Below are 26,828 nucleotides of genomic sequence, written 5' to 3'. Positions count from 1 at the left end.
TAGATAGATAGATAGATAGATAGATAGATAGATAGATAGATAGATAGATAGATGGATATACATATATGGGTGTCCTTCCTTTTAATATCAATAATAATGATAACAATAATAATAATGTTATTGATTAGCTTTTTATGATGCTTTATGAGACACAAATCTCTTCCTTCATAGCCCATAATTTATTTAAAAGAATTTTGGGCTTTAACTCAGGAGGCCTTGATACGCACAACAGTTTTGGCAACGAATATGTAACCATGGGTTAATTGATTAATAATAATAACCTTCATGAATAAATTTCATGATTATGATATTAATTTTAAATAATTTTAGTAAATGATTAATCATATGATTAATAAATAATAATGATAAATTTCTGTGCCTTAGTTTCCTTGAGTGTAAAATAGGTACAAACAGTATTTGTGCTCTCTACCTTAGAGGACTACAAATGGGAAAACTCTTTATAAACCTTAAGGTAAAATGAATTTTTTTTTAATTAATGACAAAGTCATTTTAATGACTTCCAAACAGGATTCAGTCTGTAAGTCCTGAATTCAAATTCTGCCTTTGACACTTATTAGCTATGTGGCTGTGGGTAAAACATTTAACTTTATTACCTGTAAATTAAGGATAATGATAACTGTAGTAGCTAGCTGAGAGAGTTGTTGTGAGGTCCAAATGAGATGATGGACAAAGAGTGCTTTACTAACCTTACAACCCTCTATCCACATTCATTATAGTTGTTATCATCATTTGGAAATATGTCCAGAGAGGAAACATATACCACACAACCAGAAAGGTCACATAGCAGTCACTTAGCAGTCAGGACTTATTACTATGTCTCCAGCTCGTGGATACTTTTTATCTGGCAGCTTCCCTTTAGGGGAGGAAAAAAAGGTAAATGAATTTCCTTTTAGCTTTCAGACTAAAGAAACTGACTTCCCTTGAAAGGCAGTATTTTTGACAGCTTGATATGACAAATCAAGCTGATATTTTAAAATGAAATAAATAAAAATAACAACTGTATAGTTTTCCTCTTATCTGTCAGTTAATAAATCAGGATCCTAAAGGCTTCCCATTTATTATTCAGTGAAAAAAAAAAGGTTTTGTAATGAAAAAGTAACTTAAGCAGTTCAAATGTTACATTTTCGATGTGTATTAAATATTCAGGCAGGTAGATTTTCTGTCATATTTCATCTCTATTTCAACAGACAAAGGTCAAATTTGCATCTTTCAGCAAGAACTGTTTTTTTTTTAATTTAATTTAATTTTTTTAGCATCTATCCCTTTAAGAGGAAGCATGGTTTAGGAGGAGCACTAGCCTAAGAATCAGGAAACCTAGAATTTTATCCCTGCTATCCCAGGGACCTTGGGCAAGACATTCACAATTCAAGGCTTCTGTGCCTTCATCTCCAATGTAAAAATATTGCAGCTCATCTCTAAATTCCTTTATGGTTCTAACATTCTAGGTACTAGGGTCCCTTCCTGCTCTAATATTGCATGCTGTATCCTTCCATCTCTGACGTTCTATTCTATGTTTTCAGGTAGCTTCCAGTTGTTAAAATTTATATTCTGTAATCTAATCTTCTTTCTGGCTTTGACATCCTATATTCAAATATTCCTTCCAGGTCTAACCTTCTATGTACTTATGTTTGGGTTTCCTCAAAGATACTGATCTTTGATATGGAAAGCCTTCTGAGTATTTCTCTAATTCAGTTCTTAACCTTGATTCATTAGCTAATGGATTTGTCTATATGTACATATATGTATATGTGTGTGTATAATATACATATATTTGATAATCTTATTTAAATATAATTGGTTTCCTTTGCAATCCTTTGTATTTTATGCCTTTAAAAACATTGTTCTTTTGTCCATATGACAAAAAACATTAAGAATCCATGATCTAATCAGTGTGTCTTTTTGCTTTTCCCTTTCATTAAATTAGGTAAGGTTGAATGCCTTTTTTCAATGTCTTGCAAAAACATAAAAATAAAATAAAACAGGTTTTTCTCCATCAATACTCCTGATATTGCTACATTTAATTTTCTTCCTTATAATCAATAGAAATCCTGAATATTTCCTCTCTGAACTGTTGATCAGTCAATCTTTGATCAAATAATTGATTTATTTTTAAGTTCAGTTCCTTATGAGGAGTGAACAACATAAGTGACCTTGGTTTTCTTACTCCAAGTAGAGAGTTTTTTTTTTCCACTCACTAGACGAAGCAGTCTCTGAACTATCCTAATCAGCCATCCTAAAACTGTTCCAATATTTTTGGTCATTAATGAGTTGTGATTTTTTAACTTACACGTGTGTGTGTGTGTTTGTGTGTGTGTGTGTGTTGTATCCCCCAAGCAATAGAGAAGAATAGCAGTTCAGGTGCCCAGAATGCAACAGGAGACAAAATCCAAAAAAAGGAGCCAGTAATAAAATTCATTACCTCAAATAACTACACATAAACACCTACCATTTAAGTAACAAACAAGAGGAAAAGAGGTCCCACCTCAAGCAGACAAATTGGACCTCAAAGTATCACTAAAACTTAATAGAAAGAAATCCAAGGCTTGACTATAGATTTAAATAGGTAGACATTATTAAAAAGAAACAAGGCAGGGGAGGGAAGGGAGAGGATTATATATTAAGAAAATATATGAAGAAATCCAGGAGGTATGATGGGGAGCATGAAGAGGGGATATTTGAGTAAAGGATAATAGAAAGAGAATGAGAAATGGTTATGTAATTGGAATATACTATAAATATAAACCATAGAAAAAGAAAGAGGAAATAGCTAAGAAGTTTTGGAAAGAGATCACAAGTGTAGCATAGGGACATGATATCTTAGTGATGGGAGTTTCAGTAATTCCTGAGCTACTGGAAGTGATATTTGAAAAAAAAAATCATGGAAAATATACCTAAAGATTAGAGAAATAAAAATGTCCTGATTTTCTAAAAAATGGGGAGAGAACAAGGATAGTAAACTATAAGCCAGACTTGTAGAAATTCTACAGTGGATCATTAAAGAGATGATTGTGATATGGTTTGAAAGCGAATCAGTGATTGCCAGTAGCCGGTGTGATTTCATCAGGAACAGGTCATGCCAGACTAGACTCATTTCCTTTTATGACAAGATTACTCACATGAGTAGATGAAGAAAATACCATGAATATAGCTTATCTATATTAGTATCTCATACTTTTCTTGCAGATGAGATGGAACAATACAAACTATACAATAGTATAATTAGATGAATTCAGAGCTCGTGGAATATCCAGACTCAAAGAGTAATTGTTAATGGTTTAATGTCATCGTGTTAGGAGGTCTCCAGTGGAGTGCCTCAGGGATATGTGCTAGCTCTGTGCTGTTTAACATATTTATCAATGACTTAGAAATAAGCATGGATGACACGCTGCTTAAATAGGCAGATGATGTGGTGCTAGGAGAATTAGCTAACCCACTGGACAATAAATTTAAGAATAATAAACTAGAGCTTTGGGACTTAATAAGATGAAATTCAGTAGAGATAAATATAAAGGCTTATGTGAAAAAAAAATCAACTTCCCAAATACAAGAGGAGGAAGGCTTGGTTATATTCCAGTTGTTCTAGAAAGATGTTTGTTTTATTGGACTGCAAGCTCAGTGTGATATAGCAAGCAAAGAGTTATTATTATTTCATATTATATTGAGAGAATTGGCTTCTGGAAAAGGTGTAGGATGTTTCCACTATGCTCTGCCCTCTGGAGTTTTTTTGTTCAGTTCTGGGTGCCATAGTTAAAAAAGTGAATCCAAACTTCACAGAACAGATCCCCTTAATAAAAGGGTAGCTGCTCAAGAGTGTCCAGATAAAAAAAGAAACCAGGAAGGAAAAGACCTTGAGTCTATGCATGATGAGAATTAGTTGAAGGAACTGGAGATGTTTAGCCTAGACATGAGAAGTATCAGGGGACATGAGAGTTATCTTCAAGTATTTGATGAGCTATCATGAGGAGAAGGGATTATACTCATCTATCTGTCCATCTCCAGAGAGGAGACTCAGGGACAATGTGTGGAAATTGCAATGAGACAAAATTCAGAGTAAATATAATGGAAAAGAAAAAAAAAAAAACCTCTGACCATTAGAGCTATCTAAAAGTGGTAAGTTTCTCTTCCATGGAGGTTGTTAAGCAGAGGCTAGTTGACCCCTTTTCTGGTGTATTATACTGGTGATGTATGTCTTATGTGTAATAGACTGCATAGCTCCTGAGATTCCTGCCACCTCTCAAAGCTTATGACCTGGTCTAGTCTATGACTTGGTATCTGTTCCAGGCTCATCTATTCACTGGCTGTATGCTATTGGGTTTCCACAAAAGTTCTCCACCAATACCTCACTTGAGGTGACCCTAGATTCTTAAAAGCTATGACGTTGAACCATGAGCTCTACCAGATTCTACAAAACTAGAAAAGCATGAAGTGTGGTCCCACAATAGAAGCAATGATTGTTTTCTGAAGACCATCCTAGGTCAGATATGAGAGGCCCATAAATTGGCCACAGGGCAATTTATCATGCAGCCAAAGTACCCCCTTAGAGACCATCTGCTAAGGCATATATGATTTTCACCAGTGAAGAGAGGACCCACTATAATAAAATAACAGATCCTTCAAGGATGGATTTATTTGAAGTAATTTTGGACAAGTTATTTTACTTCTGGAAGTCTGTTTCTTTAGCTGTCGTAAAAGGTTATAATCAACTTACTTATCTCACAAGACTGTTTTAAGACTGAAGAGATATCTCAGTTTAAGACACGCTGTGACCATATTGCTCTATCTAAATGTTAGCTCTTATTATTGTTATTATTAATTATCATACACTAACTAGTGTACATGGTGTCCCAAAAGTTTTAGTGCAGTAAAAGTGCAGTAAAGTAAAAACTTTAACCTGCATTTAACCTTTTGGGATACTCTGTAGTATTATTATTAGCCCCTTTGTTGTTATGTTGTTATATATTATTTTTTTTAAATGATTCCTGGAAATGTCCAAAAGTTATTACGTACTTTAGGGCATCTCCCTGAATATTTATACTGTGTATTTTCCCCCATAAATTTGTTTGGATTGAGTAAACAAATCTAACATATGCCTGTTCTTCCTATTAGGCGACAACAGCAAATCGGACTAAATACTACGTATCTTATCGACGCAATGAATTTGTTCTGATGAAGCTACCAAAGTATGCACTGCCCAAGGTAAATATGGTGCTGTGCTCATTCCTCCTGATGCTCAGGCTGGTTGGTGGGTTGACTTATGGGCAATTATAACTCCTAAGGCCATTGTATATGAAAAAGTTTTACATACACATGATGATTTTTCTTTTGTGGAGGATGGTGAGCTCTGCAGCTTGTCTGCCAAGATGGAAGAAATAAACTTTGCACCAACAACTGCTTTGGATATGGTATCATTAAGAGACAGGAAGCAGCAGTAAAGTCTTCTCTCCACCAGTGGAGGTGTGTGTGATTAGATGGAGTAGGGTAATTACAAAAAGTCAAGTGTTGGCTCTGTCTAAGCAAGATCTTCCTAACAGTCAGACCAGTCCAATTATGAAATAGGTCATTTAGTGAACCAATGAGTTTCCTGTTACAGAGGTAGAATGATCTCTTGCATAGGTTATTATAAAGGGGAAGCATATTTGAGGGAAAGATTGAATGATGAGATCCCTTCCATCTCTAAGATTCCATGATTCTCATTTTATACTGATTTACCAATGTAATTAAGTCTTTTTTGTCATTTTTCAATTCATCAAGCATTAATTAAATGCCTACTGTATGTTGAGTCTTGTGCTAAGCATTGGGGAAGAAAAAAGTTTAGAGAAGACAAAGTCTTCTCTAGAATAGAAGGTAAACTATTTAGGGACTTTAAAAATAAATTAAAATGGATAATTATTACATTTTAATTTTAAAATACTTAATTGTGAAGTTTTTTATACTCCCTATTAGTTTGAAAGTTCTCTGAGAGCAGAAGCTACCACACAGCAAGAGTTGTGGAGGTAAAGTCATAACTTCTTTTGTTCTATGCAATACAACTCAATTCATTCAAGCTTTAGTCACATTAGTAGGTGTGTTTTGGTACTTGACTGCCACGTCGCATTATTGACTTATTGAGCTTGCAGTCTAACAAAATGCCCAGGTGTTTTCTCACCTGAAGCTAGTCCCTTTTATTAAAGAAACAACATTTTAGTGGCAGAGCAGTCAGCCTTTGATATCAGTCCCTGCAAAGAGTACTTTTCTTAGCAGTCTTGTCCAAGCAATGACCTCACTACCTCAATAAATAATAATGGCAGGACTTGCTTCAGAAGTTCCATCATTTCATTATGTGTAGGTGGTACCCCCAACTGACATACATTAGAGCTGCTGCACATCTGAGCAGATGGTTTTCAAGATCTGTTATGGCTAAAAATCCATGTCCTAGTAAGGAACCCTCTTGTGACAAACCTCCCTGACATTGGCTAGGCGGGTCCTTAGACAACATGCATGCTGCCAATTGCTACACTTGAAGCTCTTCTAGCTTAGTAAGACTTACCAGGCATTGGCTTGGCTGATGGTAGACAGTAATTTTAAAGAACTCTCCAATGAATGCTTTTTGTGGGGATTGAGAAACTCTGTTGGGCTATTTAGAGAAAGTAGAAAACCAAAACTTAGGAAATCTGAGTTCTAGTCTCAACCTTGCCACTGACTTCATCATGTCATATTCCCTCTCTAAATTTCAATTTTGTAAACTTTAAAACATAGGATTTGAACAAGATGATCTCTAAGTTTCCTCAGTTCTAAGTAGAAGTAAATAAATGTGTCTCAAGTGGATTACACATCAGAGAAGTTCTAGCCCTTCACACAGATCTTACTTCTTCCTGCCAACTTATCTATTTTTTTTTATTGATTCCCCAGTGATCTTTCTTCCCCTCTGTACTTATTTCAATTCTACACAGCTTTTGTGAAGTCTAGATCATATTTCTTCTGTTCAATATAGTATTCCCAACCTAATCCAAATCATATTAATCTTTTCTTCTGTATCATTTCATTACTTGTGAAAATTTAGCTTGGCTATAACTACTTAAATATACACACAGATAATGTGTATATGTATGTTTGTATGTGCGTCTGTGTACATACATGCACATATATTATATACACATATATGTGCATATGAATGTATGTGTGTATATAGATAGGTAGGTACTACTTGTGGCCTCTGTTAGCATTTCACTTAATTTTTGCACAATATTAATGTGAGCTATTGATAGGTAGTTTTTAAAACTACCTTTTGAGGATCACACCCACATTTATTTCATAAAAGGTTAATGATATTTTTTCTAATTTTTTTAATAGTTTAGCTAGCACTATACCTATATATACTTCCAAGTGTTGAATAGAATTCACTCATAAATCCAGATGGATCAGGATTTGTTTTTGTTTTCTTTGGGATCTCATTTATGTTTTACTTGATTTTTCCTTCTGAGGATTCTTAGAGTTATTATTCCTGGTTTATTGATATAGATATTTTCGATTTTTAAATATTCACCCACTGTATCCTAGTTATACATTTTATCATTTAAAAGCTAAGTATATTCATTTCTGGAATTAACATTTTTAAATGTGGCAGGTTTTTTTTTAAATGTCTCTCTTTTTTAAAAGTCAGATGAGAAAATGATTTATCAATTAATTGGTCTCTAAGAAAAAGAGCCTTGAGTTTTATTTATTAGCTGCATTTTTATAGCTATAATTTTTCATTGTATTGACCTTTTCTTGATTTTCAAAATGTCTAACTGTGGTTCTTTGGGTATTATTAATATGTTGATTTCTAGAGTTTTTTAAAAAATAAAGTATCAATATACTAACATGTTTTTTGCTCTTTTATAATTATTAATGTTCATGTGTGTATATATATATGACTATATGAATATTTGTATTTACTTCTAACTTTACATATCTATTTCCTCTGAAGATTGCTATAGCTATGTACCACAAATTTTTGTTACGTTCTATTTTATACCAGTAGGATATGCTTTTCTTAAGCAAACTCTATGGCTTCTCTAATCCATTCATTTAGAAAAACCTTATTTAGTCTCTAGTTATGCCTTTTGTTCATAATCCCCTTATTGATTACAATTTTATTATTTTATGGCCTATAATGGATGAACTTATTATTTCTATCATTCTTAATTTACTTTTGAGTTCTTTTTGCTCTTCACACATGTGATGAATATTTGTGATTATGTCATGTGGTACAGAAAAAATACGTACATGCCTTAATATCCTCATTCAATAATCATTCTTTGTAGGCCACATGTAGTTTTTTTCTTAATATTATTTTCAGAACTTTAGTTTCCCTCTTGTTTAACTTTCTTAGATTTGCTGAAATCTGAAAAGGCACACTCAAGTCAGAAACAACTATTATCTTACTATCTTACTTATCTATTATCTTATTATCTTAGATCTTCATAGAATTCAATTAATTTGAGCCTTCTGTTTTTAGATTCTTATGACCCTCATTGCATTCATATTCAATATTGATACTATTTCATTTTGCTGCCTTTGAGCAAGAGGTAGCTTTGCTATTTATCTCTCATTAATGTCCACTTTTATTGCTACCTTCCATGAGATAATTGTTGTAATCCCTGCTTTCTTGGAGTCAGATGAGACAGAATGCATTCTGTTATAGACCCTTATTTTAACTTTATATGAATCTTTACATTTTAACTTTGTAGTTATTATATTTTATTATTATATTCTTCTTTGATTATTTCTTTCCTTTCTTGTTGCTCAAGCATAATCTAATTTGATTCTGACTGAAATTCTTTTTTATGTTATCCTTCCCTTTCTGGATACTTGCTGGTGAACTCAGGTTTTAAACAGGCCACCAGATCCATGGCCAGTCTTCATCCAGCCTTTCCAGTATCTTGCCTTTCCAATTCAATCAAGGAATACTCCTTTATATTTCATGAAGAGACAAGAGTATGTTAATATTTCTTTTCACTTGGTTAACATAATACCTCATTGCCTCTTGTTTTTATCCCTTGATTTCTATGATTATATTAACTTGGAGGAGGAGAGAATCAACACCTATCATTAACCATACACTACTAGTAATATAATTTCATAAGTACCTTCCTGAAATGAGTCTCTATCATTTGGTTTTATTTTTCTGTTTATCATTCATTCACTATGGCTATTTCTTAATCTAGTATTCTTAGTGCATTGACCTATCTTAGGAGAAATTCATTATTTTTTTTTTATTTTTCCTTCCTTCACACATATTTCTCATTGCAAACTCCATTCAACATCATTGATTCACTCAGTTTTTGAAATAAACATTAAGTAAAATAACATTAGGGACATTTAATACTAAAGAATAGTATTTATATATATGTAGTCAGAAATATATTGTTCTTAATCTTATACTCAGGAGAATCAAAACCACCATGGGCTACAAATTGGCATTATTATTAGATTATCAGCAACCATTTCAATCACATCTTGGCAAGTATGGAAAATGATTTTACAACAAGATTTTTTAAATTATTTGAGTAGGAGTCTGGGATTCAGATATTGGCTCTGTATACTTACTAGCTGTGTAGCTATATTAAAAAAAAATAACCTTACCTCCCTCAGCCTCAGTTTCCTCTTCTGTGAAATGGAAACAAGGATACTTGCATTGCCAACCTCAGAGGATTATTATGTGGAAAGTGTTGGTGACCTTGGCAATGCTGTTAAAATCTGAATTCTTATTACAATATGGTAGTGATGATTGTTGTTGAGTTGTGATTGTATTATAAATATCCTTCCCATATCCTTAGTAGAACTGAGCCAAGATTACAATTCAGGTTCTCTAACCTTAAATCCTTTATACCATGCTTCTCTTTGGGTGCTCTACAAGAAGGAATGGAGGAGAAAAAAAATCACTGTTTCTGAGTTAATTAAGTTTATTTCTTTTTCATTTTCTACCGTCTATTGCTTCAATTTATGTGACTCAGAATCTTTCACTTTATTGGACATTTGACAATATATAAATAAGGCACATGGAGATGAAAATAGATAACTTGGGACTCTATTCAATGTTGTTATGCACCTACACAGTTCTCTGTGAATGCTGCCAATATAATTTTCTCTTAGAGCCAGCCATTTTTTCTTGTAAACTCTATTTGAGAGTAACAGAGAATGCATCGATTACAGTATGAGACTTTTATCCTTGTTTGGGTTAAGAAAAACAATTCTTCAGTTGTGTGTAGTACTTCATAGTTTACAGGGTCCTTAGCCCATTTGATCTTCAAAAATCCTGTGACATAAGTAATGTGTTGTTCAATCATGTCTGACTCTTTGTGATCACATGGACTATAGTGTCCACGGGGTTTTCTGGGCAAAGATACTGGAGTGGTTTGCCATTTCCTTCTCTGGTGGAATAAGGCAAACAGAGGTTAATGCCCAGGGTCATACAATTAGTGAGTGTGAGAGGCTAGATTTGGACACAAGATCTCCTTGACTCCAGGCCCACTAAGCCACCTAGCTGCCTCCACATAATTGTCCTCATTTGGCAGAGCAAGAAACTGAGCTTAGAGATGGAATGTGATCTGCCCATAGTGGTATAGCTAGAAAGGGACATAAATGAGATTTAAAGCCAGGTCTCCCCACTCCTGGGCTAGTACCTTTTTCTACTCTACCACAAGCCTTACTTTCATTAAGGAAATGAGGAAAATGTATAGGAGCAGATCTTGCATAGAAAATACAGCTCAATGGTGGGGCTCAGAGATCATCAGAAATTTACAAAACCACTAAATAACTAATAACTGTTTCAGTTATTCCACATAGTGTATTAAGTTCATCAATCTACCTACCTACCCATTTAATTTTTTATACATACTTGTTAGGGAAATAGCTGTTTTCTCTGGAAGATACAGGGAAGAAGAAATTATCCCTGCTCTTGAGAAACTGGGAATCTTTATAGGAAGACAAAGCAGAGGTATAATGAAAAGAACATTGGACTCCTAAATTAGGAGACTTGGTATCTGTTCTCTGCTCTTGACTAGTTAGTCATGTGATTTTGGAAAAGTCACTTCTCTCAGGGCCTCAGTTTGTACAATGAAGGAGTTGGATGAAATGATTGCTAAGGTCCTTTCCAATTTTGACATTTTCTAAGTAGAATAAGAATTAAAATAACATTAGAATTCAGTAAATAATTAGATAGGAAATTAATGGTCCAGCCATTAGTAGCATTATAGGAGATCAGAGGAGTGAGAGGTAAATACAGGGAAGGTTCCATGGAAGAAATTGGCCCTGGGCTGTACCTTGAAGATTAGGCAGAATGTGAATAAGAAATAGGCAAAAGGAGGTATTCCCAACCTGGGGTACATAAGAGCTTGATAACAGGGAAAAAAAAACAATAATAGTGGCTGACATTGGGATACTTTATAGTTTACAAAGTATTTTACATTTACTTTCTAATTTTATTCTTACCATAACCCTATAAGGTCAAGAAGAAAGGGATTACCACCATTTTAGATATCTAGAAATTAAGTCATTTGCCCACGTTCACATGAATATTTTTTCTTTTCTTTTTTTTTATTTTTACTTCCACAAGATTTTGAGTTCCAAATTTTCACCCCATCTCGCCCCTCCCCCCACCCCAAGATGGCATGCATTCTGAATACCCCTTCCCCTAGTCTGCTTTCCCTGCTATCTCTCCCCTCCTTCCCCTTCTATATTCCTGTAGGGCAGGATACATTTCTGTACCCCATTTCCTGTATTTCTTATTTCCCAGTTGCATGTAAAAACATTTTTTTAAACATGTGTTTTTAAAACTTTGAGTTCCAAATTTTCCCCCTTCCTCCCTCCCCACCCACCCTCATTGAAAAGGCAAACTGTACATGTGAAGTTATGCAAAACACTTCCATAGTAGACATGCTGTGAAAAACTAACTCTATTTCTGTTAATCCTATCCCACCCCCCCATTTATTCTATTCTTTCTTTTGACCCTGTCCCTCCTCAGAAATATTGCTTCTGATTACCCCCTTTCCCAATCTGCCTTCCTCTCTATCATCCCCCTACTCTCTTGTCCCCTTCCCCTCCTATTTTCCTGTAGGGTAAGACAGATTTCCATACCCAATTGAATGTGTATGTTATTCCCTCCTTAAGTCAAATCCTATGAGAATAAGATTCATTCATTCCCTCTCACCTTCCCCCATTTCCCCTCCACTGTAAGAGCCTTTTCTTTTCTGTTTCTTTTTGTGAGATAATTTACCTCGTTCTACCTTTCCCTTTCTCCTTCTCCTAGTATAATCCTCTCTCACTCCTTAATTTTATTCTCCAGATGAGACCCTTTCATCTTCAATTCACCCCATTCTATCTATCTGTCTGTCTGTCTATCTATCTATCTATCTATCTATCTATCTATCTATACCTATATCTATATATCTATATATATCTATATATCTATATATATCTATATATCTATATCTATCTATATCTATCTATCTATCTATCTATCTATCTATCTATCTATCTATCTATATATATATATACATACATATAATTTGTTCCCTCCAACTACCCTAATACTGACAAAGAACTCATGAGTTACAAATATCATCTTTCCATGCAGGAATGTAAACAGTTCAACCTTAATAAGTCTCTTATGATTTCTCTTTCCTGTTTACCTCTTCATGTTCCACTTGAGTCTTGTATTGGAAAGCCAAATTTTCTATTCAGCTCTGGTCTTTTCATCAAGAATGCTTGAAAGTCCTCTATTTCACTGAATGACCATTTTTTCCCCTGAAGAATTATATGCAGTTTTGCTCGGTAGGTGATTCTTGGTTGTAATCCTGTCTCCTTTGCCCTCTGAAATATTATATTCCATGCCCTGCGGTCTCTTAATGTAGAAGCAGCTAAATCTTGTGTTATCCTGATTGTGTTTCCACAATACCTGAATTGTTTCTTTCTGACTGCTTGTAATATTTTCTCCTTGACCTGGGGGCTCTGGAATTTGGCTACAATATTCCTAGGAGTTTTCCTTTGGGGATCCCTTTCAGGAGGAGTTAGGTGGATTCTTTCAATTTCTGTTTTGCTCTCTGGTTCTAAAATATCAGGACAGTTTTCCTGGATCATTTCTTGAAAGATGATGTCTAGGCTTTTTTTTTCATCATGGCTTTCAGATAGTCCAATAATTTTTAAATTCTCTCTCCTGGATCTATTTTCCAGGTCAGTTGTTTTTCCAATGAGATATTTCACATTGTTTTCTAATTTTTCATTCTTTTGGATTTGTTTTACAGTGTCTTGATTTCTCATAAAGTCACTAGCTTCCAATTGCTCTATTCTAATTTTTAAGGAAGTATTTTCTTCAGTAATCTTTTGGACTTCCTTTTCCATTTTGTCCAATTTTGCTTCTTAGGGCATTCTTCTCTTCATTGGCTTTTTGGACCTCTTTTGCCATTTGGGTTAGGCTATTTTTTAAGGTGTTAATTTCTTCAGTATTTTTTTGGGTTTCCTTTAGCAAGCTGTTAACTTGCTTTTCATGATTTTCTTGCATCACTCTCATTTCTCTTCCCAGTTTTTCCCCTACTTCTCTTACTTGCTTCTCAAAATACCTTTTGAGCTCGTCCAAGGCCTGGGACTGATTCATATTTTTCTTGGAAGTTTTGGATGTAGGAGCTTTGACTTTGTAGTCTTCTTCTGGTTGTATGTTTTGATCTTCTTTGTCACCAAAGTAAGATAATATAGTCTGACTCTTTTTGCGCTGCTTGCTCATGATCCCAACCAATTACTTGAGTTTTAAACTCTTTGTTAAGGTACGAGTCTGTTTCCAGTGTGGAGAATGTACTGTCCCAAGCTTCAGGGGTTTGTACAGCTGTTTTCAGAGATACTTCTAGGGACCTGAAAAGTGTCAGTTCTTCCAAGGTGCTATGATAAGGGGCAAGGTGTTTCCTCTCCACCACCACAACAAGCTCCTCCACGCCAGCGCTCCTCCTCACCAGCACTCTTCCTCTCCCCAGGACCACTCCTCAGATCTGTGACTAAGATCCAAGCACAGGCAAAGCAAGAGATTCCTGCCTCAGCCCTGGCAGAGAGATTCTTGCAATCCCCCTCTGATTAGCCACTCGATTCCCCCTCAGTCTGTGGGCCAGAAGCTCAGGACGCAGCCACTGCCCCGAGGGCACTCTCTGGACTTGCGGCTGAGACCTAGCTTCTTCTCTCACCGCCGTCACAGACTTTTCCCACTGACCTTCTAAGTTGTCTTTAGCGTTCACGGGTTGACAAGTCTGTAAACCACCACAGCTGCCCGCGATTAGTCCTCTCCATATGAGTATTAAACTGGAATTGGAACCCAGTCCTTCTAACTCAAAGTCCAGCATACTTTCCACTCTGTTTCAGGGCATAACATCTGAGATGAGCAGGGTGTTTTACATACAGCAAGGAGGCCAGTTTAATTGGAGTGGAGGGCAAAATTATTGATGCATAGAATCCAAGAATTAGAATGAACTTTAGATGTCATCTTCCTGCCTGTTGGTATTTTCTGAAGAGCAAAAGGAACTGATCTTGGATATGGATTTGTGCCAATTTGTGGAAGGTCTTGAAAACCAGATTAAGCAGTTTAATTAATTTAAAATTAGTTTTAATTAATTAAACAGATTAAGCCTTTGTGAAAACTGAAAAAGACACAAGAGGGTACATGGCATACTTCAAAGTAGCACAGTGAGTTTTTGGGGAACCACAAATTCAATTCCAGGTCTCCAGACTTTGAGGTGAGTTTCTAAGCCTTGAATTTTCCAGAGAAAGCTTTGGAAATGGCCAGTCAGGCATCACAATGGTATACTGCTTTAGGGACCTCACAGAAAGTGACAGTGATCCTTCCTGTGGGGCCATTCATTGTCACAAGTTAATAAAACTATGGAGAGATGGCAACCCATCTCTAATCCTTGTGTTCCACAGAATACAAAGTCCTGAGACAAATAGGTGAGACAGTCTGACAGGGGAAAAGACAGAGATTCAGGCATTTTTTCCATTATTAAAAGTAAGCCTTTAAAAAAATTCCCAATTCACCATTTTAAAAATAAAAGCCAAAAGGTAGATTGTGAAATTAAATTTCTCAGTTACAAAATTGCTTTATGGGAAGCATTATGTATTGGCTAACCCTTCACAGGAGGACAAAATTGGATGAATAAGAAACAGATAATCTCTAACAAGGCCAAGAGGGGTTCTCAGAACCATATGAATATTTAATGCAGTTATCCCTGCCCTCAACACTGGGCTTTATCAGAGAATCTTTGAGTTAGGAGAGACTCGGCACTGAGGCGAACTGAAGTATGAGATTGTGGTGTCCTTGAAAAGTGACTGTAGCATCTCTATTTGAAGACCCTTAGTGACAGAGAATTCATTACAGCTCTCCCCTCCCCCAAACACTACCCATGCCTAAGGCAGCCTGCCTGCTTTCTGGACAGTTATTATTACTGAAGCCTGCCTCCTTCCAGCTTCTGCTCATTGCTCCTAGCCCCTAAAGAGAAATGAGTCTGATCTCTCTGTACAAGGGGCCCTTCAACTATGCTATCCACCCCAACTTTATACTCCCACTTGATCTTCCTATAGCATGTTTCCAAGGCTCTTCCCTATCTCAGTCACTTTCCTTTTAATGTTCTTCATTAATTCACCAATTTTCCTTCTAAAAGATAGGGCTTAGAACTGAACATGATACTCTAGAGGTGGTCTGCCTAAGACAGAAGACAGCAGAATTAGCATCTCCCCGTCTCTCAGCATTAGAATTTTATTCCTTCAGGGCAGTTAGGCGGTACAGTGGATAGACCATTGGCCCTGGAGTTAGGGGGATCTGAGTTCAAATATGACCTCAGATACTTACTAGTCGTGTGACCCTAGGCAAGTCTCTTAACCCCAATTGCCTCAAAAAAAAAATCCTTTTTCTTCACACTCTCTTAACTTCAGTGTCACACTATTGGCCCACATTGTTTCAGTTCATGACATGAACTGTAGTCCTGATATATCTTACCCCGTGTATCTCTAGGGTTAATTTTTTAACTTTGATTTTTCTGGTGTGGTCTCTAGGTGGGCAAGGGGAGGCAGACACTGCTACAATATCTTTCTCACAGCCGGGTCTATGGATCTCCTACTCAGATACTCCTACCTGCCTCAGTGACAAGCCACACTACGTGTCTGGGCTTTTCTTTCCTCAGTTCAAAAATGAGGAGCTTAGACTAGATATCTTCTGAAGTCTCTTCGAGCTGTAAATCTCTACTCCTGCAATCCTACAATCTTATAATTTTATCAGGCAATATATAAATACTGCAATTGGGGAAAGTTCCCAGAAATAATCTGCTCCTATCTCAGAACTGTGTATTAAATGAGTGGTATATGGGTGTCAATTTATTTCAGTAACCGGTAAAAACAGGATTTGAGAAATCTTTTGTCTGCTTTAGCCTAAAAATATTCTAATTGGACTATCTTCATAAAAAGAAACCCTAAGTTTCTCTTATTTAATAGGAAGAATGCTGGGTTTTTGTTTCAACTTGAGCTCTACCAGAAACTCACTGTAAGACCCTGCAAAATCATTTAACTTCCTGAGAGATTTTGTTTTCTATAAAATGGGGGTAATAATATTTCACATGACCTACATCCGAGGCAATGGACAGAGCTCTATGACTGGCAAGAAGACTCATTTTCCTGAGTTCAAATCTGGTCTCAGACACTTATTAGCTGTGTGACCCTGGGCAAATCACTTAACCTTGCCTCAGTTTTCTCATCTGCAAAATGAGCTGGAGAAGAAAATGGTAAACCATTCCAGTATCTTTGCCAAGAAATGTGGTCATGAAGAATTGGACATGACTGAAATGACTCAACAATAGAAGTAGTAATGTTTCTGCTTTACTTCCTTGTCAGTTGTCTGAATCTTCTGTCAAAAGGCCAACTAGAGGAAGCAAACCACTTTTCAAAGACAGTTAGAAGACCTGAGAATCCATGCCCCAAATCTCACTTATTGGTCACTTTCCCTCTCTGGTCCATAGTTCCCTAACCTCTAAAATGAAGGTGTTGAGCTCAACAGTTGCTAAGAACCCTGCCTCTAAGGCTCTTCGTCTTTCCCACAAATAAACTGTGCAAAATCTTGACTCTTTGTAGTTCACATGGGTGCCACAGGCTTGATAGATGTCTGTATCATTTGGGAGTCTGGCTTTTGAGGGTCCCTACAGAAAGAGCTCCTGGAATTGGAGATTGGATGGGTTCATCAGAAGCCCAACTTGTACCTGAGAAAGAGGTGCTTCCTTGAGGTCTTCAACAAGTGGTCATCCAGCCTTTGCTTGAAGAACGTCCGACGTGAAGGAACCCACCACACCGTATTCCATTTTGGGGACACCTCTCATTATCGGGAAGTATTGCAGGATAACAAGAGTACGTCTGTCTCTACTGCTTCCACCTGTTGCTTCTGTTTAACTTTGTATACACTTTTGAAGGCAGTCCGTGTATTAACTGCTTTTGTTTCACTGTGTTTCTTTGTTACAAGGGATCATTCAGGTCTGGGGGATGATGGGAATGGGTATCTCCAGAAATCACTGTGGTTTCTATCAACAGACATCAATGGAGCTACTTTATTTCAAATTCCATCTTTTTAGATTTGGCCCATTATTCGCAGTAGATGTCAGAATATCACCACACTTGTCTTAAGATTTCAATTACCTGCTAACCATTTTTTGCTCAGTCTCTCCCTGACCAAAGATCATTCTCTACTAAAAAGAAAATGGACAAAACAAATATACTAGTTGAATAATTGAGCCTTTACACCTCACCCTTTTATCATCATCCCATATGCCCTAACCAACAATTCTTCCCCACAACTCACCGCAATATAACTTTAAAAAAAAATCGTCATTAGCATTCATCAGCAGCCTCAGTATATCTTGGCATTAGCAATTCTTAACACAATTTACCCAGGACTGCAGTACTGTCTTGCTTTCATCCTTGGGCACTCTCCATTGATGGCTTTTTGTTTCTTCTATACATATCTTTAAAAAATATGAGTTTGTCAATTAATTCCCTGTGTATCTATATCTATTTATTTAGGCACCTTCCTTTGTTCTCCTTCTTCCTATTCCTCCAAACAATGACAAAAACAATAATAATTAGCACTTATTTCGTGCTCTAAGGTTTGCAAAGTGCTTTACAAATATCTCATTTTATCCTGATAACAATCCTGGGAGGTAGGTACTTTTATTGTCCCCTTTTTATAGATGAAGAAATTAAGGCAGACAGAAGTTAAGTGACTTACCCAAGGTCACACAGCTAGTTAAATGTGTGAGGCTGGATTTAAACTCAAGTCACATTCCAATGTTGTAGACATTGCCATTTCTTCTTGTGTCATTAGCACATCATTCTTGAAAGATTCCCACTTCTTTAGAGTTGACTTCCTCTTCAAAATACAAGGCTTTGGATCCTACCAATCCTTTTTTTTAACTTTTATTCTCATTTGTATTTCAGAGTCCCTTTCCTCTACCACAAATTTTAAAATCATGTGGTCACTTGGCTGAAAGGTTCCTGTCATTTATATTTCACTATCTAACATCCATGTTAATCAAAATCAGCTCACGAACAGATATTTCTCCTTTTTGTCAATTGATCCATTCTTCAAGGAGTGAAATTATCATTAAAGTGAGTCCAAATCTAGCATCAGTTGATCTATGTTGCTTCTCGAATGTGTTCATTGACCCAGCTATAGTCCATGCTTATGACTGCTCCTTACCAAGTTAGATCTGTGACTTGGAACTGGGTAGCAGCACAAAAAAAAAAAAAAAAAAAAAGCCTGCCAGAAGGTACCTATTCCTGCATCCTGCTCTAGCTAAAGGATCTCCTGTGATCTCCTTTTGCCCCAATACTTCCTGTTCTGGTACCCAGGCTCAGCCCTCGTTCAATCCTTGGGCACTGGAATGCTCCTCACCACCTTTGCTCCTGGCTAGACCTCATCCCCTGTGTCAAAAGGCCTCTCTCTCTTTCTCCTCAAGTTTCCCTGGGCTGCAAAAATTTCTCACTGTTACTTTTTCATGGCTTCCTCAGTCAGAATTCAGTTTGGTGCATTTTCTAGAGTTCTGTGGAGAAGATGTAGTTGAAAACTAGACTGTGATACTTCTTCTTCCATCATCACCTGTTCTACTTTGGACAAAGAAAAAAGCACCAAAGGATTTCTGGAAAGTGGAAATCCCTTATTACCACAATTCAATTCAAATCAACAAACACCTTTTGAGTACCTGTTATATGCAAGACAACATACTTGTACAATATACTTCTGTTTATGATCTGGTTCCCAAATCTCTTATCCAATTCTTTCTTCAATTCAGAAATCAACAGTGTACCCTAACAAAATATAACTATTTCTGACTCTGTTGATCCTTACCTACCACCACCCCCACTCCCAATTATGTGCATTTTCTCACATAAGGCTATATTCTTAATTTGTAATGCCACTGAATAAATTCCAACTTTCCAGGGCCAAATATCAATAATTAATCTTATTGCACTTATGCCACAGTTATTGAGGCCAAATGTTGTAATGGGACCTCTTGTTCACCTGATTACCACCCTCACATTGCATATTTGTATATTGACATTTGATGTCATGGATTTTATTGTTGGTTTACTTCCTCTATGTTGTCTCCAGAATCACCAGAATTGGTGAATTACCATTTCTTTCTACTACTCTTTACTGAATTAACGAAGAAGTCAGAGTTACAAGTGGCATAGTAGGGAAACAGCCAGAAAGGGATGTGCTGGACCTGAGACCAACTATCTGTTGGGAAAGCTCACCAATTGTAGCCCAGGAACACAAGAGTTCCAGGTAGAAGGGGAAACTGGAGATACAGGCAGTGAGGCATACCATGGCCAATGTTGCATCTGATATTCTCGGGGAACTAAGCCTATCATGTTTATGTGGGGAGTTTTCTCCCTTCTTTTTCAGTTTAAAGCAAACTTTATTAAATTTTCAGTATTCTAGGCAAATATTGTTTTCTTGTTATTGTTGTTGTTTTATCAGCCCTTGTTCAGTATACTTCATCCCTTGCAAAGACTCAATTTATCATTCCTATATTTTAAGTCATGGTCCAGAATTCCAAAGTCCTTTCTCTGATACTATCATCTTAGTCACATGTTCACTTCCCAAATCTGCCTTACTCTTTTGACTCCTATTTGACCTTCAGTCCCCAATAGTGATGCAGATATCATTTGTGTACCCAAGGTCTTGAATTTTGGGTCCAGGACCCCATTACCCCTAGCAGTGCTTTTTAGTTCCTTCTGGTAGTGGATGACATTTGTTCCCATATGAATCACCAGAATTGGGTATATGAGGGTTTTTTTTAAATTTTATTCTTTATCATGGGTAGGCTCTCTGTCATGTCTTAAATAAATGCCCATTCCAGAATGCTTGTTCCACTGTCTGATTCTTGAAGGAGCCATGACCCCCTGAAAGAAATGTGTTCTGAAATAGCATTGCTACTCATTTCCTAAGCTATGCCAATTATATCCCTCTTAAATGAAGCCATTAGCTTTTAATATACTTACTCAGCCAAGCCTAGAGTTAATCTATTAAGACATTTTTTTTAAAAAAGAAAAGAGAGTAAATGTGTATTTTCCAAGGCAGAGCAGGGCATAATATCTGACAGAATGCTGCAGCATGTCAAAGATTCCCAGCAACCAGTGAGGCAAAAAAGACTCCAAACAAAATAAAATACTCCCAGAATGTCTTGGGAAAGCAAGAAATGTACAAGAACAGGAAGTCATCATCTTCACCATCATTGTCATCATCATCATCCTCTTCCTCATCATCTACAAACATATGCACTGTATTTTCTTCACCTTCAACCCTTAGAAGACATCATCTCATTTTTTCAGATAATAAAAAGAAGATGTAGAAAAGTGAAGTGCCTTGTCCAAGGCTCATAACTAGTGAACAACAAAGTTGAAGCTCAGTCCCAGGCTTTCCAACTCCGAGGCCATTGTGCTCATCAGGGTTGCATATACCCTTTCAGTAGCTGTTTCTAGGTCATACACAATTGAAAGCCAAAAGCCTTTGCTAAGTCTTGTCAATTCTGCCTCCACACGTTTCTCATATATCCCCTTCTCTCCACTTACTCAGATGCCATCCTAAGTGGGGTCCTCATCAGCTGTAGCCTAGACTTTTGGATAACCTCTGCAATCAGCCTCCCTGCCTCAACACTCTCCCCTCCCCAATTCATCCTCCACACAGCTGCCAGAATGATTGTGCTAATGCAGAGATCTGACGATGCCACTCTGCTGTGTAATCAGCTATAGTGGCTCCCTCCATATTATCTCTATAATCAAATACAAATTGTTTATTGGGCATTTAAAGCCCTTCACAACCCAGCCCCAACCTACCCTTACAGCCGTATCCTTTTGTCCTCTGTGGATCTGGCTAAATTAGGTTTCTTACTATTCTTCTCTCATGGCATTTCATTTCCCCTTTTTTTTGGACCTGTACATAGGTTGTCCTCCATGAGGACTAGAATGCATTGCCTTCTCTGCTCTGCCTCCTCAAACTCCTACCTTCCTTCAAAAACCAGTTCAAATGCTACCTCCTATATGGGCTTTTCTGTTTCCCCCAGTTACTAGTGTCTCCCCATCATGCATTCCAATATCTACATACTTATGTACATACATCATAAGTATGTTGTACGTATATCATCTCCAGAAGAATTTCAGTTCCAAGAGGGTAACTGCTATATCATTTGTGTCTTTGTATTACTTGACATCTAACATGTAAAGTCCACTGGTGAATCAAGTCATTGATTTCACGAGGAGAAGAATTTCCTCTTTGTTAACCAAAAAGGGCAGAATTGAGACTAATGGATAGAAGTTCTAGTTCCTTTCTTCTTCCAAGCCTTCTCTGACTACACTAACCCACCTTATGGGTCGTCTCTCTTTCCTCTCAACTCTTGCATTGGGCTTAGAGCTAAGAATCAGGCAACCTAAGTTCAAGCCCCAACATTGCTACTCATTAAATATGTGACCTTGATTGATTAATTTAGCCTCCCAAGGCCTCAGTTTCCTTCCCTGTAAAATGAGGGGATTGGACCAGATAATCTCTAATGTTCCTTCTAGTCTATGGAAACTTATTATGTGCATTTATATTAAAGTCAAATGTAGCATATTGACTTAAAAAAATCACAAATTGACATTAGGTTGTGTTGTATTTTTTATTTCTTTTGTAAGCATTTCTAGGTTACATTTTACTCTGGTATGGGCCACACTGGGGAGTTCTATTGCTGCTGGCCAGCCAGCAGCCACAAGTTTGACACCTAGGACCTATATCATTCATTTGACACTTTTGTCTTCTAGATTATGTTTCCATGTGAGTTTCATACATATGTTCCATATATGCTTCATACATATATTCTGTTTATGTTTCCAGGTGGATCATCATCTTGGAGTATAAACTTAGTGAGATTTATGACAGCATCTTATACATCTTTTTGTATTACCCTAAGTGTCCAATGCAGATATATCTTGAACTTGGAGGTTGACATTTGATAATTGATTCAAACTATAAAGGATAAAGGAGCACTGTAGCCTACAGATTTAGGCCTCCTACCCTGCTACAGAAAGCTGATCCTTCAGCTGGGTGACAACCTGTCAGGTTCCTAACCTTTCACAACAGATTATAAATTCTAACTTGCCCCTGGTTTTTGTTTTGTTTTGTTTCCTTTCATTTTGTTTTTTTGATCGGATGATTCCCTTTTTCATTAACAATACTGAATCTTGGCACTTCAATCACTGTTCACTGGTGCTGTAGAGCTCATCTTTTTCTTCCACAGACACTTGCCTGATCCCTCCTCCTAAATCTCGCCTTCTTTATAATGACTTTGTAACTAGTTGGCTTCAAAGGACACCTGCTTAGACCTCCTGATAGACTTATCAGGGGTTATTTTGTATTACAACTTTCTGCACCCCCAAATTAAGAGCAAGGACCTCAGGAGTCAGAAGACTTGGCTCAAATATCTGGAATCTGACACAGGCAGCCTGATGGAAAGGTTTTCTTGTGTTCCTCTAGGTTTACTCTATTGAATACTTGTCCTGAATTAGGCCACTATAGAAATGCCTTCAGAGATTTAAGTCCTGAAATTAACATTCTCAGCTTTTATAAATGGCTGGTGTTAGAAACTTCCATTTATGAAACTTTTTCTGCATCTTTTGTAAAGACAATAGGCATTGTCTTCTGTCCTCCCCCTTGTTGTCATCCAGTGATGTTTAACTCTTTGTGACCCCATTTGAGATTTTATTTTTTAATTAATTTATTTATTTTTAGTTTTCAACATTCACTTCCACAAGATTTTGAGTTCCAAATTTTCTCCCCATCTCATCCCTCCCCCCACCCCAAGATGGCATGCATTCTGAATACCTCTTCTCCTAATCTGCCCTCACTTCTATTTCTCTCACCCTTCTCTTATCCCCTTCCCCTTCATTTTTCCTATAGGGCAGGATAGATTTCTATACCACATTTCCTGTATATCTTATTTCCCAGTTGCATGTGAAAACAATTTTTTTAACTTCTGTTTTTAAAACTTTCGGTTCCACATTTTCTCCCTTCCTCCCCGCCCCTCATTGAGAAGGCAAGCAACTCGATATAGATTATACATGTGTAGTCATGCAAAACACTTCCATAGTAGTCATGCTGTGAAAAACTAAGTGTATTTCCGTTAATCCTATCCCATCCTCCATTTATTCTATTCTCTCTTTTGACCCTGTCCCTCCTTAGAAGTGTTTGCTTCTGATCACCCCTCCCCCAATCTGTCCTCCCCTCTATCATCCTCTTGCTCTCTTGTCCCCTTCCCTCCCTATTTTCCTGTAGGGTAAGATAGGTTTCCATACCTGATTGAGTGTATATATTATTCTCTCCTTAAGCCAAATCTGATGAGAATAAGATTCACACATTCCCTCTCAACTTCCCCCATTTCCCCTCCATTAAAAAGCCTTTTCTTGTCTGTTTTATGTGAGATAAGTTACCCCATTCTACCTCTCACTTTCTCCTTCTCTCTGTATAATCCTCTCTCACTCCTTAATTTTATTCTCTAGATATCACCCCTTCATCTTAAACTCATCCCGTGCCCTCTATCCTTCTATCTATCTATCTATCTACATATATATATACATATATATACATATATATATTTTTCTGTCCAACTAGTCTAATACTGCCAAAGAACTCATGAGTTACAAATATCATCTTTGCATGCAGAATATAAGCATTTCAACCTTAATAAGTCTCTTATGATTTCTCTTTCCTGTTTACCTCTTCATGTTTCTCTTGAGTCTTGTATGTGAAAGTCAAATTTTCCATTCAGCTCTGGTCTTTTCATCAAGAATGCTTGAAAGTCCTCTGTTTCACTGAATGTCTATTTTTTCCACTGAAGGAATATACTCAGTTTTGCTGGGTAGGTGATTCTTGATTGTAATCTTAGCTTCTTTGACCTCTAGAATATCATATTCCAAGCCCTCTGATCCCTTAATGTAGAAACGGCTAAATCTTGTGTTATCCTGATTGTGTTTCCACAATACTTGAATTGTTTCTTTCTGGCTGCTTGCAATATTTTCTTCTTGATCTGGGAACTCTGGAATTTGGCTACAATATTCCTAGGAGTTTTCCTTTGGGGATCTCTTTCAGGAGGTGATCAGTGGATTCTTTCAATTTCTATTTTGTCCTCTGGTTCTAAATTATCAGGGCAGTTTTTCTTGATTATTTCTTGAAAGATGATGTCTAGGCTCTTTTTTTGATCATGGCTTTCAGATAGTCCAATAATTTTTAAATTCTCTCTCCTGGATCTATTTTCCATGTCAGTTATTTTTCCAGTGAGATATTTCATATTGTCTTCTATTTTTTCGTTCTTTTGGTTTTATTTTGTTTCTTGATTTCTCATAAAGTCACTAGCTTCTATTTGCTCCATTCTAATTTTCAAGGAAATATTTTCTTCAATGAGCTTTAGGACTTCCTTTTCCATTTGGACAATTCTGCTGTTTAAGGCATTCTTCTCCTCATTGGCTTTTTGGTCCTCTTTTGCCATTTGGGTGAGGCTATTTTTTAAGGTGCTATTTTCTTCAGTATTTTTGGGGTCTCCTTTAGCAAGCTATTGACTTGTTTTTCATGATTTTCTTGAATCACTCTCAGTTTTTCCTCTACTTCTCTTACTTGCTTCTCAAAATCCTTTTTGAGCTCTTCCATGGCCTGGGACCAATTCATATTTTTCTTGGAGGCTTTGGATGTAGGAGCTTTGACTTTGTTGTGTTCTTCTGGTTGTATGTTTTGATCTTCTTTGTCACCAAAGTAAGATTCTATGGTCTGACTCTTTTTGTGCTGCTTGCTCATGATCCCAGCCAATTACTTGAGTTACAAACTCTTTGTTAAGGTAGGGGCCTGCTTCCAGTGTGGAGAATGTATTGTCCCAAGCTTTGGGGGTTTTGTGCAGCTGTTTTCAGAGATACTTCTAGGGACCTATAAATTTTCAGTTCTTCCAAGGTGCTATGATCAAGGGGGAGGTGTTTACTCCTTTCCTGGCCTGTGTTCTGGTCTATGAGTGACCACAAGCACTCTTTTTTGTCTTGGAACTGTGAGAAGGATTTCTTCTCCACTGACACTACAAGTTCCACTATGCCAGCTCTCCTCCTCGCCCCAAGACTGCCACCCAGAACTGTGACCCAGATCCAAGCACGGGCAAAGCAAGAGAATCCTGTACCAGCAGAGAGATCCGTGCAATTCCCCTCTGATCAGCCACTTGATTCCCCCTCAGTCTGTGGACCTGAAGCTCAGGAGGCAGCCACCGCCCCAGGGCCACGCTCAGGGACTGGGGCTGGGACTGCACTGTGCTTCTCTCTCACCACTGCAGACACTGACTTTTCCTACTGACTTTCTAAGTTGTCTTTGGCCTTCATGGGTTGAGAAGTCTGGAAACTGCCACAGCTGCCTATGATTTGGTCCTCTGAGGCCTGCTCCAAGTTCACTGCAGCCTGTGTGCCCACTCTGAACTACATTCCTCTCCCAGCCTGGTGCGACATACCTTTCCGATCAACCATTCAGGTTGTCTTGGGCTGGAAATTTGTTGCACTCTGTCTTTTTATGGGTTCTGTTGTTTTAAAATTTGTTTAGAGCCATTTTTTATGGATATTTGGAGGAGATCTCCAGCAAGTCACTGCTTTTACTATTCCATCTTGGCTATGCCCCTGTTTGAGATTTTGTTGGCAAAGATTCTGGAGTGACTTGTTATTACCTTCTGTTCATTTTGCTGATGAGGAAACTGAGGCAAACAGGGCTAAGTGACTTGCCTAGGGTCACACAGCTAGTAATTGTCTGAGGCCAGATTTGAACTCGGGAAGAAGAGTCTTCCTGACTCTAAGCCTGTGCTCTATCCACTGCACCACCTAGCTGCCTTACCTGGCACTCCTGCCATGAACTCCTCTTTTAATCCAGTACCTAGGATTTACCTGGAAAGCTCCTTCCCTATCTCTGCCTGTTGACACCCTAAGGTCCTGCTCCAATGATACCATAATACCATAAGGGTATCTGTAAAAGTGTATTGTAGTGGGAAGAAAATTGGATTTAGAGTTAGGAAGCATGATTTTCTTGAGTTTAAATCCCAGCTCTTCTTACTGCCTATGTGACCTTTGCCACATCACAATCTCTCTGTGCCTGTTTCCTCATATATCACAGGAGAGAGTGTTAAAAGGAAAATTCTTTATTCAAGCTTTCACCCTGATTAATGAGGCAAAACTCAAGATGAAGAGAATTAAAAGAGTTTATGAAAATACATCAAGGTAGCAACATGTTT

The 26,828-nt window shown here is 37.2% G+C and overlaps 1 protein-coding gene across 1 annotated transcript in view; it reads left to right on the top strand.

Moving 5' to 3' along the window:
* Positions 1-26,828, top strand: part of SORCS2 (sortilin related VPS10 domain containing receptor 2) — a 797,231-nt gene that overhangs the window by 596,658 nt on the left and 173,745 nt on the right. The window contains exon 7 of the mRNA XM_027836375.1: positions 5,128-5,217. Coding sequence (XP_027692176.1) covers positions 5,128-5,217 — 90 coding nt within the window. The remainder of the gene's footprint in view (positions 1-5,127; positions 5,218-26,828) is intronic.

Source organism: Vombatus ursinus, unplaced genomic scaffold, assembly GCF_900497805.2.
Source record: "Vombatus ursinus unplaced genomic scaffold, bare-nosed wombat genome assembly UNPS02014818.1, whole genome shotgun sequence".
Taxonomy (NCBI): Eukaryota; Metazoa; Chordata; class Mammalia; order Diprotodontia; family Vombatidae; genus Vombatus; species Vombatus ursinus.
The sequence above is the reverse complement of the archived record's forward strand: the minus strand, read 5'-3'. Positions and strand labels throughout refer to the sequence as shown.